General features: G+C 53.3%; 1 protein-coding gene across 3 annotated transcripts in view; it reads right to left on the bottom strand.

Annotated features, from left to right (window-relative positions):
* Positions 1 to 8,444: 8,444 nt before the first annotated feature.
* CYTH4 (cytohesin 4) overlaps positions 8,445 to 14,495 on the bottom strand; it is a 30,292-nt gene continuing 24,241 nt past the window's right edge. For all 3 annotated transcript variants that reach the window (XM_039520718.1, XM_039520717.1, XM_039520719.1), the window contains 5 exons: positions 13,401 to 13,512; positions 12,992 to 13,068; positions 12,537 to 12,608; positions 10,216 to 10,370; positions 8,445 to 9,676 (listed from right to left, as the gene is read on the bottom strand). In XM_039520718.1, coding sequence (XP_039376652.1) covers positions 9,604 to 9,676; positions 10,216 to 10,370; positions 12,537 to 12,608; positions 12,992 to 13,068; positions 13,401 to 13,512 — 489 coding nt within the window. In that variant the 3' untranslated portion in view covers positions 8,445 to 9,603. The remainder of the gene's footprint in view (positions 9,677 to 10,215; positions 10,371 to 12,536; positions 12,609 to 12,991; positions 13,069 to 13,400; positions 13,513 to 14,495) is intronic.

Below are 14,495 nucleotides of genomic sequence, written 5' to 3'. Positions count from 1 at the left end.
TGCCTGCTGAGTCCCACACCTCCAGCTGCCTAATGTCGCTGGTGTGCTTTGTGCTTACAGCACTGGCTTTGGACAGTCACAACATTCCCGTCTGTGACATGAGGCCAGTTGTCCTGGTTTGTTTGACTAGCCTGCAAGGTCTTTGGGGTGGGGACCGTGTCTTGCTGTTTGTACAGCACCCAGTGCAGTGAGGTCCTGCTCTTGACTGCAGCCTCTGGGTGCTTCTTCAAAAATTAAGAAAAGATGGACCAGCCAGATTGTCACCTCTCTTTTGGTCACAGATTTGCTGTCTGGCTTGAGAGTACAGTTGCATCAGCGTGAATATGCATGTAGATGTATGACAGGGTGCTCTGGGTAGGTACATTGACTCGGTGTGGAAGGGACACATTAGTTCTCCCTGTCTGGATAGCTTGGGGAGAGGAGGGGCTTGAGTCGCCACTTCCCTCAGCAACATTTTTAGCACCTTCCACCCAGGAATCCCAGTGTGCTTTGCACTCATGAATCTGAACTCAGAATAGCTCCTGTTAGTTGAGTATCTGTTTGACAGCTGGAGGGGAAATGAGGCACAAAGAGGCAAAGTGACATGCCCAAGGTCACAGGGGAAATCTGTGGCAGTGCTGGGAATAGACCCCAGATGCCATACTTTAAACATTAAGCCATGCCTTCTCTCTAAAATATAAAACTATTAGAGATATGTGTTTGTATTGTATTGGGTAGGAGATGTAGGGCTCTGGGTGTTTAGGGGTTATATTTATGACAGCGGGCGTGGGAGTGTATTCCTATCTAGACTGAAATGTGTGATTAGAGGCATAGGTGTGCATGCATTTAGAGTCATAGGTATTGTTGGGACTGGGTGTCTTTAGGGGTGTCAGCAGAAGGGTGGCTATGCTCAGAGGGCACAGGAGTAGGGGTGGGCAGTGTTGCCAATGCTTGCAATATTATCATGACTGCCATGATATGTGATGTTGTTCTAAAAGCCCCAGCTCCTGGAGTCATGGGGTCAATTTAAAGAAAAAAGCAAGTGCCTAGCCCCGATGGTTGCTGAGAAACACTTGAAAATGTAAAGCAAGTGCACCCTATAGACTCAGAAACCAGAAGGCAAAGATAAAGACCCGACAAGGTACAAATCTCAGGATTTGGGGGTGGAGGCATGATTGCGGAATACTGGGGGTAGGAGTGTAAGCAGCTAGTGGTGATGGAGCAGGGGGTGTATCTCTTGAGGTGTAGATGTGTACGGGCAAAGGTGTGTGGGGGTTAGAATCATAGAATCAAGATTAGGGTTGGAAGAGGCCTCAGGAGGTCATCTAGTCCTACCCCTGCTCAAAGCAGGACCAACACTGACTAAATCATCCCAGCCAGGGCTTTGTCAAGCCGGGCCTTAAAAACCTCTCAGGATGGAGATTCCACCACCTCCCTAGGTAACACATTCCAGTGCTTCACCACCCTCCTAGTGAAATAGTGTTTCCTAATATCCAACCTAGCCCTCCCCCACTGCTACTTGAGACCATTACTCCTTGTTCTGTCATCTTCTACCACTGAGAACAGCCGAGCTCCATCCTCTTTGGAACCCCCCTTCAGGTAGTTGAAAGCAGCTATCAAATCCTCCCTCACTCTTCTCTTCTGCAGACTAAACAATCCCAGTTCCCTCAGCCTTTCATCATAAGTCATGTGCTCCAGTCCCCCACACATTTTCATTGCCTTCCGCTGGACTCTTTCCAATTTTTCCACATCCTTTCTGTAGTGGGGGGCCCAAAACTGGACACAATACTCCAGATGTGGCCTCACCAGTACCGAATAAAGGGAAATAATCACTTCCCTCAATCTGCTGGCACTGCTCCTACTAATACAGCCCAATATGCCTTTAGCCTTCTTGGCAACAAGGGCACACTGTTGACTCATTTCCAGCTTTAAATAAATAAATATTTTGAACTAGAAGGAACCCTGAAAAGTCAACAAGTCCAGCCTCCTCTAGCAGGACCAAGTAATGATTTCCCCCCCAGATCCCTAAGTGGCCCCCTCAAGGATTGAGTTCATAACGCTGGGTTTAGCAGGCCAATGCTCAAACCACTGAGCTATCCCTCTCCCCTTCTTATTGACTGTAATCCCCCAGTCCTTTTCTGGAGAACTACCGCTTAGTCAGTCAGTCCACAGCCTTTAGCAGTGCATAGGATTCTTCCATCCTCAGTGCAGGACTCTGCACTTGACCTTGTTGAACCTCCAATCCTCCAATTTGTTTAGATCACTCTGGAACCAATCCCCACCTGCCAGCATATCTACCTTTCCCCCAGCAAACAGATAATTAATGAAGATGTTGAACAAAACCGGCCCGAGGACCAACCCCTGGGCACTCCACTTGATACTGGCTGTCAACTAGACATTGAGCCATTGCTCACTACCCATTGAGCCCGATGATCTAGCCAGCTTTCTATCCACCATATACTCCATTCATCCAATCCATACTTCATTAACTGGCTGGCATGAAAACTGTGAGAGAACACGTCAAAAGCTTTGCTAAAGTCAAGGTATATCACGTCCACTGCTTTCCCAAATCCACAGAGCCAGTTATCTCATCATAGAAGGCAATCAGGTTGGTCAGGCATGACTTGCCCTTGGCGAATCCATGTTGACTGTTCCTGATCACCTTCCTTTCCTCCAAGTGCTTCAAAATGGATTCCTTGAGGACCTGCTCCATGGTTTTTCCAGGGACTGAGGTGAGGATTCTCCTTCTTCCTCTTTTTAAAGATGGGCACTATATTTGCCTTTTGCCAATCATCTGGGACCTCCCCCAATCACCACAAGTTTTCGAAGATAATGGCTAATGGCTCTGCAATCACATTAGCCAACTCCCTCAGATGCATTGCATCTGGCCCCATGGACTTGTGCATGTCCAGCGGACTCCAAGCTGGGGCAGGCGGTTGGGGTGCGGGAGAGGTTTCAGGGTACGGGGTCCCACGGTGCTTACCACAGATTCCAGAAAGCGGCCGTCATGTCCCTACAGCCTCTAAATGCCTGGGTGGCCAGGAAGGCTCTGCATGCTGCCCTCACACCCGCAGGCGCCTCCCCCACAGCTCCCATTGGTTGCGGTTCTGGCCAATGGGAGCTGCAGAGCCGGCCCTGGGGTAGGGGCAGCGCACAGAACCTCCCTGGCCCCCCATGCGTCTAGGGGCTGCAAGTACCTAGCAGTTGCTTCTGTGAGCTGCGCGGAGCTAGGGCATCCAGGGACCCTACCTTAGCCCCAGCCCCCCACTGTGCTGACAACTGGACTTTTAATGGCCTGGTCGGCAGTGCTGACCAGAGCCGCCAGGGTCCCTTTTTGACTGGGCATTCTGGTTGAAAACCGGACACCTGGCAACCCTAGCTGAGTGTCAGCGGTGTAAATCCAGAGGGACCCTGCAGGAGTCAATGTGGTTATCTCAGTGCAGGAGACAGTTCCCCTCTCTCCTTGCAGGCCTGGGCTTTCCAGGTGCTCAGCCCTGTGCAGTGCTGGCTTCTGGAAGAGTGGTGAGGTGTTTTCTCCAGTCAAAAGGCAGCAACTGAGGCAGAGGAACCCTGCCGTCTCCAGACAAATCACTATAATCTCTGCCTCCACTTTCTTCTGCTTGGAGAGAGCCATGTATCTTTTCCATTTAGGTAATAACAGACTGCTGGCAAAGCTTTCAGCACAGAGCCGAGCTGCAGGTGATCAGCCGGCGCTGTGGAGTCTGGCTCCAGTTCAGCGGCTTGCCTTCCGGTGATAATCGGGGGCTTTCCCGGGGCCCTGCCAAGAAAGGGCCTTCACTCCCTGAAGGCAGCCTGCTCGGGGAACCTTCTGTGCCCTCAGAGAGCTCTAGAGGCAGCACCACCCCTGCTGGGGGGGGGGGGGCAGAGGGGGCTCTGGGGAGGGGCGAGGGCAGAGAAGGGGTGAGGGTACAAACTCTTGGGATAGCAGCTAGTTGAGAAACAATAGGGGTGTTTCATGAAAAAAAAACACTAGTTTTCTTGAAGTGATTGTGACAAACCTCCCCTTGAGCATGGAACCTGGTTTGATGATTGAAACCAAACATTTTTCCCAGATATTTTTCTTGTTTCCTTTTTTCTCTCTCTCCCTCCCTCATCCGTTCCTCTCTCATTTGCCCCTGAAAAAGGACAGGGAAAGGGAGAGAAGTGGAGGAAGGGGGCAAGAAAACAAACCTAAACTAGATTTTTTTTGAGGGGTGGGGAGTGGATTGGGCAGTTGTTAAAATAGCAGAAAAAAATAGGAAAAAAATAACCATTTTACACACATGTAAATTCATGTAGAAAAAGGCCAATTTCACACACTCTCATTGCACCACAAAAATCAACCAGCTCACAACCCCCTCCCCCCCCCGACACAGAAACAATCTCCAATCTCCCTGACACAGACACACTGGCCCCTCTTGGACCCCTCACTCCAGAGGCCCCCGCGCTGCGCAAAGAGGAGTGTGGGGAGGGGAAGGGGGGGGCGCTCTGTGTATGTGTGTGTGTGTGTGTGAGATGCCAAACTGTCAGGGCTGTGACTACAGCTGACAAGTTTGCTTAATAGAAATAAATATTCATATAATTGATTAGCCATAATTACAACCCAAATCACCCCCTCTTCACCCAGCTCAATGAGCCTGTGACCCGCACGGGGAGAAAAGGCAGCAGCAAGAAGTGTCTCTCCTGCCAGTATTATTAGGAGGTCTCTGTCCTTAATAGGAAAAGGCTGTCGTGGATCTTCTCACCCTACAGCTCCTTGTCCCAGAATAGCCCCCACGCCCCACCCCAGAAATAGGCCTGTCTCAATAGCTGCCCCCTCCGAAGAATCCCCTGGGCCAGACTGGAATGGTGCTGTATCTATCGATCTCTCTCTCCAACTCAGCTGGGATGTGTCTACACTGTGGAACGCCCCACTCAGGACTTAAGCCCATGCCTTTTTGCAGTGTAGACATATCCTCCGACTCCCCTCCGCCCCACGCTAGCAGCCCTCTCACTAATCTCGACTCCCCATTCCCCCACTGGGTGAGTCTCTACAGGCCAGAGATCCACCCCGGCTGCGGCCCCCTGGGAGGTGAGACGGGAGCTGCGACTGGGCCTGCAGGCAGAGCTGGGGTGAGGAGCGGAGCCAGGCAGGTTTCCAGCCCCATTCCTTCACCTTGCCAGGAGGGGGCCAGCTCTTGGCTCCCCGCTATGCTTGGACAGTGATGCCTTTGCTGGTTTTGCAGCTGCCCCCAGCTGGGCGGGGGGAGCAGGCGCGTGCAGAATGGCAATGCCCCCCTGGTGCCAGCAGGGAGCAGCCCAGCCAGGTGAGGGGTTGGGGAGGGGCCCGGGAGCATAGAGATATGGAAGGAGGGCCGAGTGCCTTCTCCCTGGGAAGGAGGGGGCTATGGCTGGTGCCCCAGTCTCATGGTCTGTACAGTGCCACAAAGCCCTGGGGAGGCACAACCTGCTGGAGCTAAGCAGAAGGACCCATAGCCAGGAAGGCCTTTTACTGCTATTCCTGGCCATGCAGGCAACCCAGACACCTGGGGGTATCATGGGGGTGCTGGGTGGCTAATGAGGACCCATCACTCCCCCTGCCCCTTCCACTGCATCACATCCGGTCTCCTGGGGCAGCATGCAGTGGGAGGAGAAGGTCCAGGGGACACATTCTGGCCCGGCGAGAATGAAATGACGTGTGAGTCCCTGAGACAGGCCCCATTCATCTTCGTCAATGGGCAGGGGAAGAACTGGAAATGGCAGGGCGAGATTAGACTGCAGCGCATCCCTGTCACAGTCATTTAGATCCCCGCCACCTCGCCACTGTGTGAGAGCGTGGGCACCTATGGTGCTGTCCATTCAGGAACCTCGGCACGGCACTCCCCCCTTCTGGAGCCAGCCTCCCCTGGGGGGGTGGGGAAAGCCGCTCAGACCCTCTGACATTCGGGAATAGGAGGGGTGGGTGGCTCATAGTACAACTGAGCACCACCCTCAACCCCTGCCCCAGTCAGATCCTCCCCTTTCTCCCTGTGCTGCACCCCTTCCCCTAAAACACAGATTCTCCCACTCCAAAAGCAAAAAGCACCCACTTCCCTGCCAAAGGAGAACCCTCATTTGTTTCCGGCAGTACGGGGCATATGACACATAGTTGAGCAGTGCTGATTCCACCCAGGAGGGGGCTAACATGTGACAGCAGCACTGAGATGCTGTAGTGAGGGGCACTATAGCCAGGCCTCAGAGAGAAATGCACCAGTCAGCTCATTAGAATGGGGGACAAACCACCCCTGGTGACAAACTACAGAACTGAAGTTGGTTCAGAATCCAACCCCCTGAGCTCAGGCATGGCTGGGCATGAGGATCCAGTGAGTCCTTTTTATAGCCATAGGTGCAAATGGCATTTGGCTCCGGAGCAGAAGGTTAACCCGGAATACAGTTTTGGGCCCATCCAGGTATCCAGTTCTCCTATAAGCTTCCCCGCACCTTCCTCTGTGCTGTGCTTTTAATGTACCTTGCTATATATACACTTCTCTAAGCTGAAGTGCCCGAAACCCCTGGCTTCCCTCCCAGCTGCCACCTCCCTTGCTGGCAAATAATTTCTAGAAAGCCATTTAAAATGTATTATCCTTCCAAGGAGGAGCCGATAAACAGGCGTGGGAGGGGCAGGCGCAGGAGGCACAATGCAGTGAGCTGCCATATTTCCTGGCTTTGCGTTGTTCTCCTCCTGGCCTTTTACCAAGATCGATGGCCATTTATTATGAAAATAAATTACCAGCTGTGTGCAGGAGTCCTTGATGGGAGGGGGACAAGTGTCAGCCTTCCCTCCTTGTGTGTGTGTGTGCACGTCACCCGCGCCGCCGGTGACGAGAGAGCAGCGCGTTTTTGCTAGCCATCGATCTGTCAAATTTACTATCTAATGGCATGTGTGCGCGTGCTGTGATTTCTAGCAGCGAGACAGGAGGATGGGTGTCTGTGGCCAGTGAGACACAGCAAACGTCCAGTGTCTGGCTGTTGGAGCCACACAAATCATTCATGTAGTGAGTTTGTGGGTGCTGTGAATGTGTGTGCCAACAGCACGCTGATTTGGGGGAAACTCAAGTTTTGGCTGTCCAGCATGAGGCATCCCTGGCCAGGGGGGGGCCAATGTTGACACTTGTGCCCATTCTGTGTGTGCATGGGGCTGGGTTGGGCTCTCGGTAGGCATGTGTTCAGGCAGGGTGTGTGGGAAGCGGGTGTGCCTGTCTAGTGAACTTAGTGTGCCTTGTGTTGTCGGTGGGTGACATGCACTAGGTGGGTGGTGTATTGGCGCTGTGCTGGGTAGAGCGGGTGGTGCATGGACGACTTGGGAGATGAGATTTTTACACTGGAGTCTTGGAAGGATGACAAACTCTGCCCCCATCCTCCCCTCCTCAACCCCCTGGAGAAGGGAAACCCTCTACCTCCATTCCTGTCTCGCTGGATGAGTTGGATGGATGAGTTGAACAGCCGCCTGCTCCATCTCCTTTTGTGTAACCCCCCCATTGCCCTTCTTGCCCCCTCCACCCTGAAATAATCCTGCTCTGGAGAGAACTAGCTGTGGAGTGCATGGGGGGCAGCCCAAGGGGAACTGCAGGAGCTAACCAAGGGAGGACTGAGATAAGAGCCCTGCACTAGATTTCCGCACTAGACTCTGGGTCCATGCCCCCAAGAGGAAGGGCAGAACCTGAACTGGAGCCCTGTGGCCCCTGGAGTGGAATATGGCAGGTACTGGGAAACAAGGACTGAAAACGATCCCCAGAATCTCTTCTTCTGGGCAAGGCCGGGAAGCTGGTGGCATCTTTTAAAATTCACAGAGGATTTTTGGAGAAGTTGACACCTGAGGGCAAGATTCTAAGCCCCTCCCTCATACCCCACCCCACCCCTGCCCCCCATGATCCAGCCTTCCCCACACTGGAGCCCCTACAGATGAGAGACTCACTCGGAGGTTCAATCCTAGAGACATTAATAAAAGAGACCAGACAAAAACATTCACGTTCCTTCTCATGGGTGAGCACGTGCTTTGACTCCGAGATACAGTCCCTGCCTCTTGAAATTAATTCCTCATCCCTGGTGCATTGGCAAAATAACTAATCTGGCTGCGCTGGGCTTGCTGCAGATTTCCTGGTGGACAGAGCCCCCTGCAGGAGGAAAGGGGGTGGAAGGAGGGCACAGCAAGGAGCCAGGGAGAGGTAGAAAACATGGATGGTAGGAGAGAGGAAGAGACGCAGGGGCCCTGCAAACTACAAGCTTGGGAGCGTGTGTGATTCTAACCTGCAATTCACCTCCTACCTACCGTCCCCTGGCTTGTGGGGACCTCTCCCAGTAGGCATCATGGTCTTCCATGGCTCCCTGCCACTTCTCCCCTGGCCTGTTACCACGCTCACCGCCCCCCTCCTGCCTGCATCCAGCTACTCAGTGCCTTTCCGTGTCCCGATACTGCGCTGAATCATCACCCTGTGCATGCAGCTTACTAAAGAAGGCAATGTGACATCCTTTGATATCGTCTGTGCAATTCTTATCTTTTAATGATTATTCCACCCTGCGGCTTGTTTGGGTTTTTTACACAAGAGACCAGAGTTCAAAACCCCAGGACACTGTATGTGCTGGGCAGTCCCTGCTCTCCCCGCTTCTGGTTGGGGGCAGCTGGGATGCAGAAATCTGCCCCTCTGAAACGGTGCAGCTGAGTGACCCCTGGGAGCGCTACAGGCTGGGAGAAGACCCTGAAGACCCACACTAAGGCTTCTCTCCAGAGCCTCAGCCCCTCACAGAGACCTGTTTGCCAGGCCCTGAGTATGAGAGACTTGGGAGGTAGAAGAGCAAAGCTGTTACCCTGGCCCAACTGTACCGTAGCAAAGTGCACCATTTCTTCTTGTCCCCACCAAACCACCTTGGCTTCCTGCAACCCATTGTCAATGTACACATGTATACCCATTGGGGACTCCAAACGATTAATGCTGTCTTCAGGGGCACAGTGTGGGGGACCCTGGAATGACAGGGTGCAGAGAGGGCTCCCCAGTGCATGGGGTCACGTCCCTTGGGCTCTGGTTTCACCCAGTGATGACCTCTTTGTGGTCATAGGCCTCTCACTTCTCAGGTTTACTTGCGTAGAAGAGATGCAGCTGGCTCTTGAAGTCTGCTGCTGGCTTGGACAATCCTGGGGGGAGGAAACCTTCTTGGGATTCCCCCAGAAGAGCCCACAGGCCTGCTGCCCAGCTCAGTGGCTGGGGAGGGAGTCTGAGAAACCAGACATCTGCAGGACTGTCCTGGCCGAGTCTGGGGGCTGGAGACCCCTGCAGCTTGTCCAACGTGAGAAGGCCAGTGTGAGGCGTACATAAGGCTATGTCTTGTCATAGAGCCTCTGTCAGTTCAAGTGTAGGAGAGGCTGTGCCCATAGCCCCGGCCTCCAGATCCACATTGGCATCAACCTACTCCCCTTCAGATTTGAACTCCCGGATTGGAAAGGGAGGAGCCAAATGGGGCTTGTCAGCCTGTCAGTCACCTTCTGGCCAGTCAGGAGGTAGGGGAAGGTGCTGGTCCCTGAGCAACCTTCGCTGATAGAGCCCAATGGGGGAGGATATGGCCCAGCGATTAAAAATCATCTGGGCAGCAACGAGTGGGCTGGGAGCTGGCTCAGTTTTTGCTGGCGATCTTTTTCTTACGGGCTGAGACCAGGTCATAGAAGGGATCCTGGGTGATGCTGGTCCTGGATAGAGGAGGAACGAGAGAGAGATTCAGGGCTGGGAAACGGCATGGAAAACCACAAGGGTCTCTCTGAACCTACAAACAATGGAGCGCCTCCCTCTCCAGAACAGGGGATCTGCAGGCCCCTCAGCAGCACCCGGCGCCTCCAACTAGTGTAGAGTCAGGCTTTGCAGGCCAGAGGAGGAGCCTGAAGGTTCATTGCAAGGGCCTCCAGGCCCTAGATGGCTAATGCACTGGAGCATAGGGGTGGAGAGGCGAGGGGGTGAAGGATGCCCACAGGTGTGAACATTTATCTCCCTGGGGACGATGCCCCTCTGCTCCCTTGCATGTGAACTCACTAATGCCCAAGTGCCCCAGAGAGGCAAGGTGAGGCCTCCAGGTCTGCATGCTGGCACAGCGTTGCCATTCACCTCTCTGCCCGCTGGCACACCGCAGGCAGCTCTGGCCTCTGCTAGTGCCATGTCTCCCCTGACCTCATTCCACCCCATTTCACCCTGCCTGGGGGGGTCCTCTCATCTCCCTCAGGGCCCGTCCCCTCACCGTATCGCCTCAATCCACAGGTCGCGCTCCTCTGGCGTGGCTGCCGAGATCTTGTAGGACTGGTGCTTGCCTTCTACCACCTTCCCATCCCCGTCAGTCTTGCAGGCTTTGATCTTTTGCCCCTTGCAGTTGGGATTGAAGAGCTCAAAGCAGTTCTGCAGGGAGAGACATGGAGGGAGTCAGGCAGTAAGACCATTGTTCCAGGGGCCCAGCTGCGGGAGGTCACGCTAAGGGAGTTTGCAGAGGTGGCAGTGGGCTTGTCTGTTCCTGAACTGGGGCCAGGGCTTTGCCTGTCATGCTCTGGGGATCTCAGCACTGTTGAGTTAGATTCCAGTAGCTCAGAGACTTCACAAGTAAAAACCACAATACTCTGCACTCTGTGACTCCTGCACCGCCGCGGCCACCAAACCATGTTTTACAGAGAGAGAACAATGGCGGAGACTCTGGAAAACACCCTGTGGTTTGTGCTGCACCCCACGCAGCCTGCCAGAGACAGTTATACAGGAACATTGCCTAACAGCTTTTGGGCACCTCTGACAGGACAGCATCACCTGTCATACTGCAACCAGCACTGGCTATGCACAAGGGACAGACAGAAAGGGGGGGCTGGTTGAGGTAAGCTTTCTTGGGGAACCTCTCTAACAGCACAGCGCTATTTCTAAATCATAGACTTTAAGTCCAGAAGGGACCATCATGATCATCAGTTCTGACCTCCTGCACATTGCAGGCCACAGAACCTTGCTCACCCACTCCTGTAATGGACCCCTAACCTCTGGCTGAGTTACTGGAGTCCCCAAATCATGGTTTAAAGACTTCAAGTTACAGAGAATCCACCATTTACACTAGTTTAAACCTGCAAGTAACCCCTGCCCCATGCTGCAGAGGAAGGCGAAAACCTCCCAAGGTCTCTGCCAATCTGACCCGGGGGAAAATTCCTTCACGACCCCAAATATGGAGATCAGTTGGACACTGAGCAAGGCCCACCAGACAGACAGCCGTGAAAGAATCCACTGTAGTAGCTCAGAGCCCTCCCCATCTAGCGTCCCATCACCAGCCATTGGAGAGATTTGCTGCTAGCAGTCGCAGATCAGCTACATGCCATTGTAGGCAGTCCTGTCATACCACTCCCCCTGCCCCCCTAAAGCTCAGTCTTGAAGCCAGTTAGGCTTTCCCCCCCACTGCTCCCCTTGGAAGGCTGTTCCAGAACGTCACTCCTCCAAGGGTAAGAAACCTTTGTCTAATTTCAAGCCTAAACTTGTCGCAGGCCAGTTTATACACTTCCTCCAAAGTAGCACACTATGGTGTGGCACAAACTCCTGATGAAGGAACCAAATCTAGAGCTGGGCAGAGAAAGGTTGTTTCGTTTTGTGGAGGATTCCGATATTTCAAAATCTAGTTCCATTCAAACTCAGAACAAAACCCAGACATTTCAGCAGTGCCCATGAAAGGGAAAGCCTGGGGTCCCTGACTCTGAGACAATTTGCCCACCAAGTGAGCTGGAGAGGTGCTGGGTGGGTGAGCTGGCAGGATGCCAGGCAGGTTTCGAAAGCTGCCTGGTTTCTGGAGGAACTCCGTCCATATCGAACCATCGCCACAGAATGTTTCAATTTCAACTAGTTGGCAAATTCCCATGAAAAACTTCACTGGAATTTTCCCACCCAGCTCTAACAGAACCATAACTTCCTGGCCTGAAGTCAAGACCTCTGTGCCTTGAGCAATCAGGTCTTGTTCCAGCCCCTGCTCCAGTGTACCAGTAGCTGCTATAGAGAGAGACAGGACTGCCAATGGGCAACTCAAACGTACTGAGTTTGATACTGATCTTCCACCAGTGTAACCCAAGTAAAGGGCCACTGACTCACGTGTTACTCCTGGTCTATAGCAGCGTAACAAAGACTACAACTGCAACCTCGACAACAGCCTCAGCAGAGAGGCCAAGCACTGAGCAGGCTATGGGGAATGAACTCCCCCTGCCACCCATAGTGGCAGCCCCTCCTAGACAGACCTGAAGCACATCAGCAGGGCTTAGGTGTGTGGGAAGTTTATCCTGCCGCTGCCCATGCTGTGCCTGCCCCTGTCTTGGGGGTAAAGGGAGGGCTTGGTCTCTGCAGCTGTTGATCCCGTGTTTCTCACCTGCACTCATGTGGTGCTTTAAAGAGAATCTGCCTGGGGCTGGGTCCTGGGGTGGGGCAGTGCAGACACTCCGCCTCCAAGACAGCAGAGTGCTGCCTGGGACAATGCCGCTGAGCGGGGCAGGAGGAGTTAAACCTGCTAGTGTCTCTGATGACACATGCTTGTCCCGGTATCAAACAGTGGAGACTTACTGGCTTTTTGGGGTCCTCCACCTTCCGAACCGATAGATTCTCCAGGGGGATGATCCCTAGAGGTTCTTTATCCTGGAAGCCAATGAGAAACAAGTATGAGGCTCTGACATCTTCCCAGCACCCAGACCAATGACGTGTTGCTCCCCATTGCCCTGGCATACACATTATGGCCAAGCAGGCCCCCCAACACAAACACACTAGCAAATCAAAGGGGCGCTTGGAGCCCATGGCTATAGCTGGCCAGAGTTCTGCCTGACAGAACGTACCATGGTGTTGATTCTAATCAGTCTGGAATGGCAGCTGTGGGCCATAGCTTGGGGCGGGGGTTGGGAATGGTGGGGCTCAGTCTGACCGCAGTTCAGGGATGACAGAGTGGGGTGTATCCCCATCACTCATTACCCCTGGAAAATACAGACCCCCTGGGAGAGAACTGCTTGACTGGAGTGCAGCCTTACCGTGGTGTATTCAAAGTAGTACAGGCAGTTGTCAGTCAGAATGAACCAACGGCGCTTCCAGGTCTTCACCCGGCCTCCTAGGGGCAGCAAGATTCAAAATGTGTCGGTCCCTGACAGCTCCCCCTCACAATCACCCCCTGAAGATTAGTGCCCAGGGATATAACCTCCACCCCATGCTGAACGCACCCCCGGAACTGGCGGGAGGGGAGGCATCCTTCTCAGCAGACTGGCTTTGGGAGGTGCAGGCGTGGGCTGGCTAGAGAACAGCCGGTAGGTTTGAACACCAGGGGTCAGACTCAACCCGCGGCAGCAGAAGGAAGGGCGGCTGATGCAGACCTCCACAGGGTTGCATAGGAAACTCTTGGGGTGATGCTCATGGTGGTGAGCTGCACAAGGAGGCATTTCGTACCCAGTTTAAGGAGCCAGCCCTCACGGCTGGGGTTGAAGAAAGTGTGTGTGAGGTCATTCCCATCATCTTCCGGGATGGAAAATGGCTCGTTCTTGATGCTCTCGAACAGATTCTGCTCCACAGAAAGAGGGAGAGAAATTAAAAAGCTGGCATAGGGTGACTTGACTTAACTCACTGACGTTCCCTACATATGGATGGACAGGGTTGCTGGCTACGTGGTACCCCTTGATGCTCATCTCACAGGGACAAAATGGGAGTGGTATGTGTGTGCTCAACATCCCTGTGCCGAAACAGGCCCTAGTTACATATGCACGCACACACACACACGACACATATGCCCATGCGGACAGCATGCTATTTTGCACAGACACGCACAAGCGCAGAGGGGAGCAATGAGAAGCAGACACACCCACGTGTGAGCTACCAGGCACACCCCAGTACATTGCACAGCTGTGGGAGGGGGATTCTGGCGTCTCGTCCTGTATGGGGATGACACTGTGCTACTGGGATTTGACATCATTTATTACGCAAAGTTCTGAGTAAAAGGTTCTTGCAACTTCCTCCAAACAACCGTCAGGAAGTGACATGATGCCAGAAAGCTGAGCCCTTCCCACTGAGGGAGGAGTGGGGCAGAGGGGTGCTACACAGCGCCAGGGCTGCTGCTGGGGTAGGTGGGTGTCATGAGCAGGACACAGTCGACACAGGGTTCTGAATGCCAAATCATCCCTGTGGCCTGTACGAGCCCCCTGATGCCAACCGGCAAAGGGTGCATGGTTATGTAACAATAACCCAGCAGGCCTGACAAACTCACTACACCCAACACATGGCTGTCAGAATATTTAGCCAAACACTGTCTTGTAAGGTATCATATGACAACTGGTGCCACGCTGGACATGAAGATCATTGTGTGATGTATGTATGGGTTGTGTATAAAGAGTTGTGTATGGGCACTGGCAATATGTTCTTACAATAGGTTGATGAGCAAGGAACCTGCCTTGGAGAAAGGAATGTGGCTTTACCTGCCAGCATGGCTCAAGCTCTGGGACAACAGCATGGCTTGATCACAAGCAAAGGCCAAGGAACGTACATTTGCAT

Source organism: Mauremys reevesii, linkage group 1 (genome assembly GCF_016161935.1).
Source record: "Mauremys reevesii isolate NIE-2019 linkage group 1, ASM1616193v1, whole genome shotgun sequence".
Lineage (NCBI taxonomy): Eukaryota > Metazoa > Chordata > Testudines > Geoemydidae > Mauremys > Mauremys reevesii.
The sequence above is the reverse complement of the archived record's forward strand: the minus strand, read 5'-3'. Positions and strand labels throughout refer to the sequence as shown.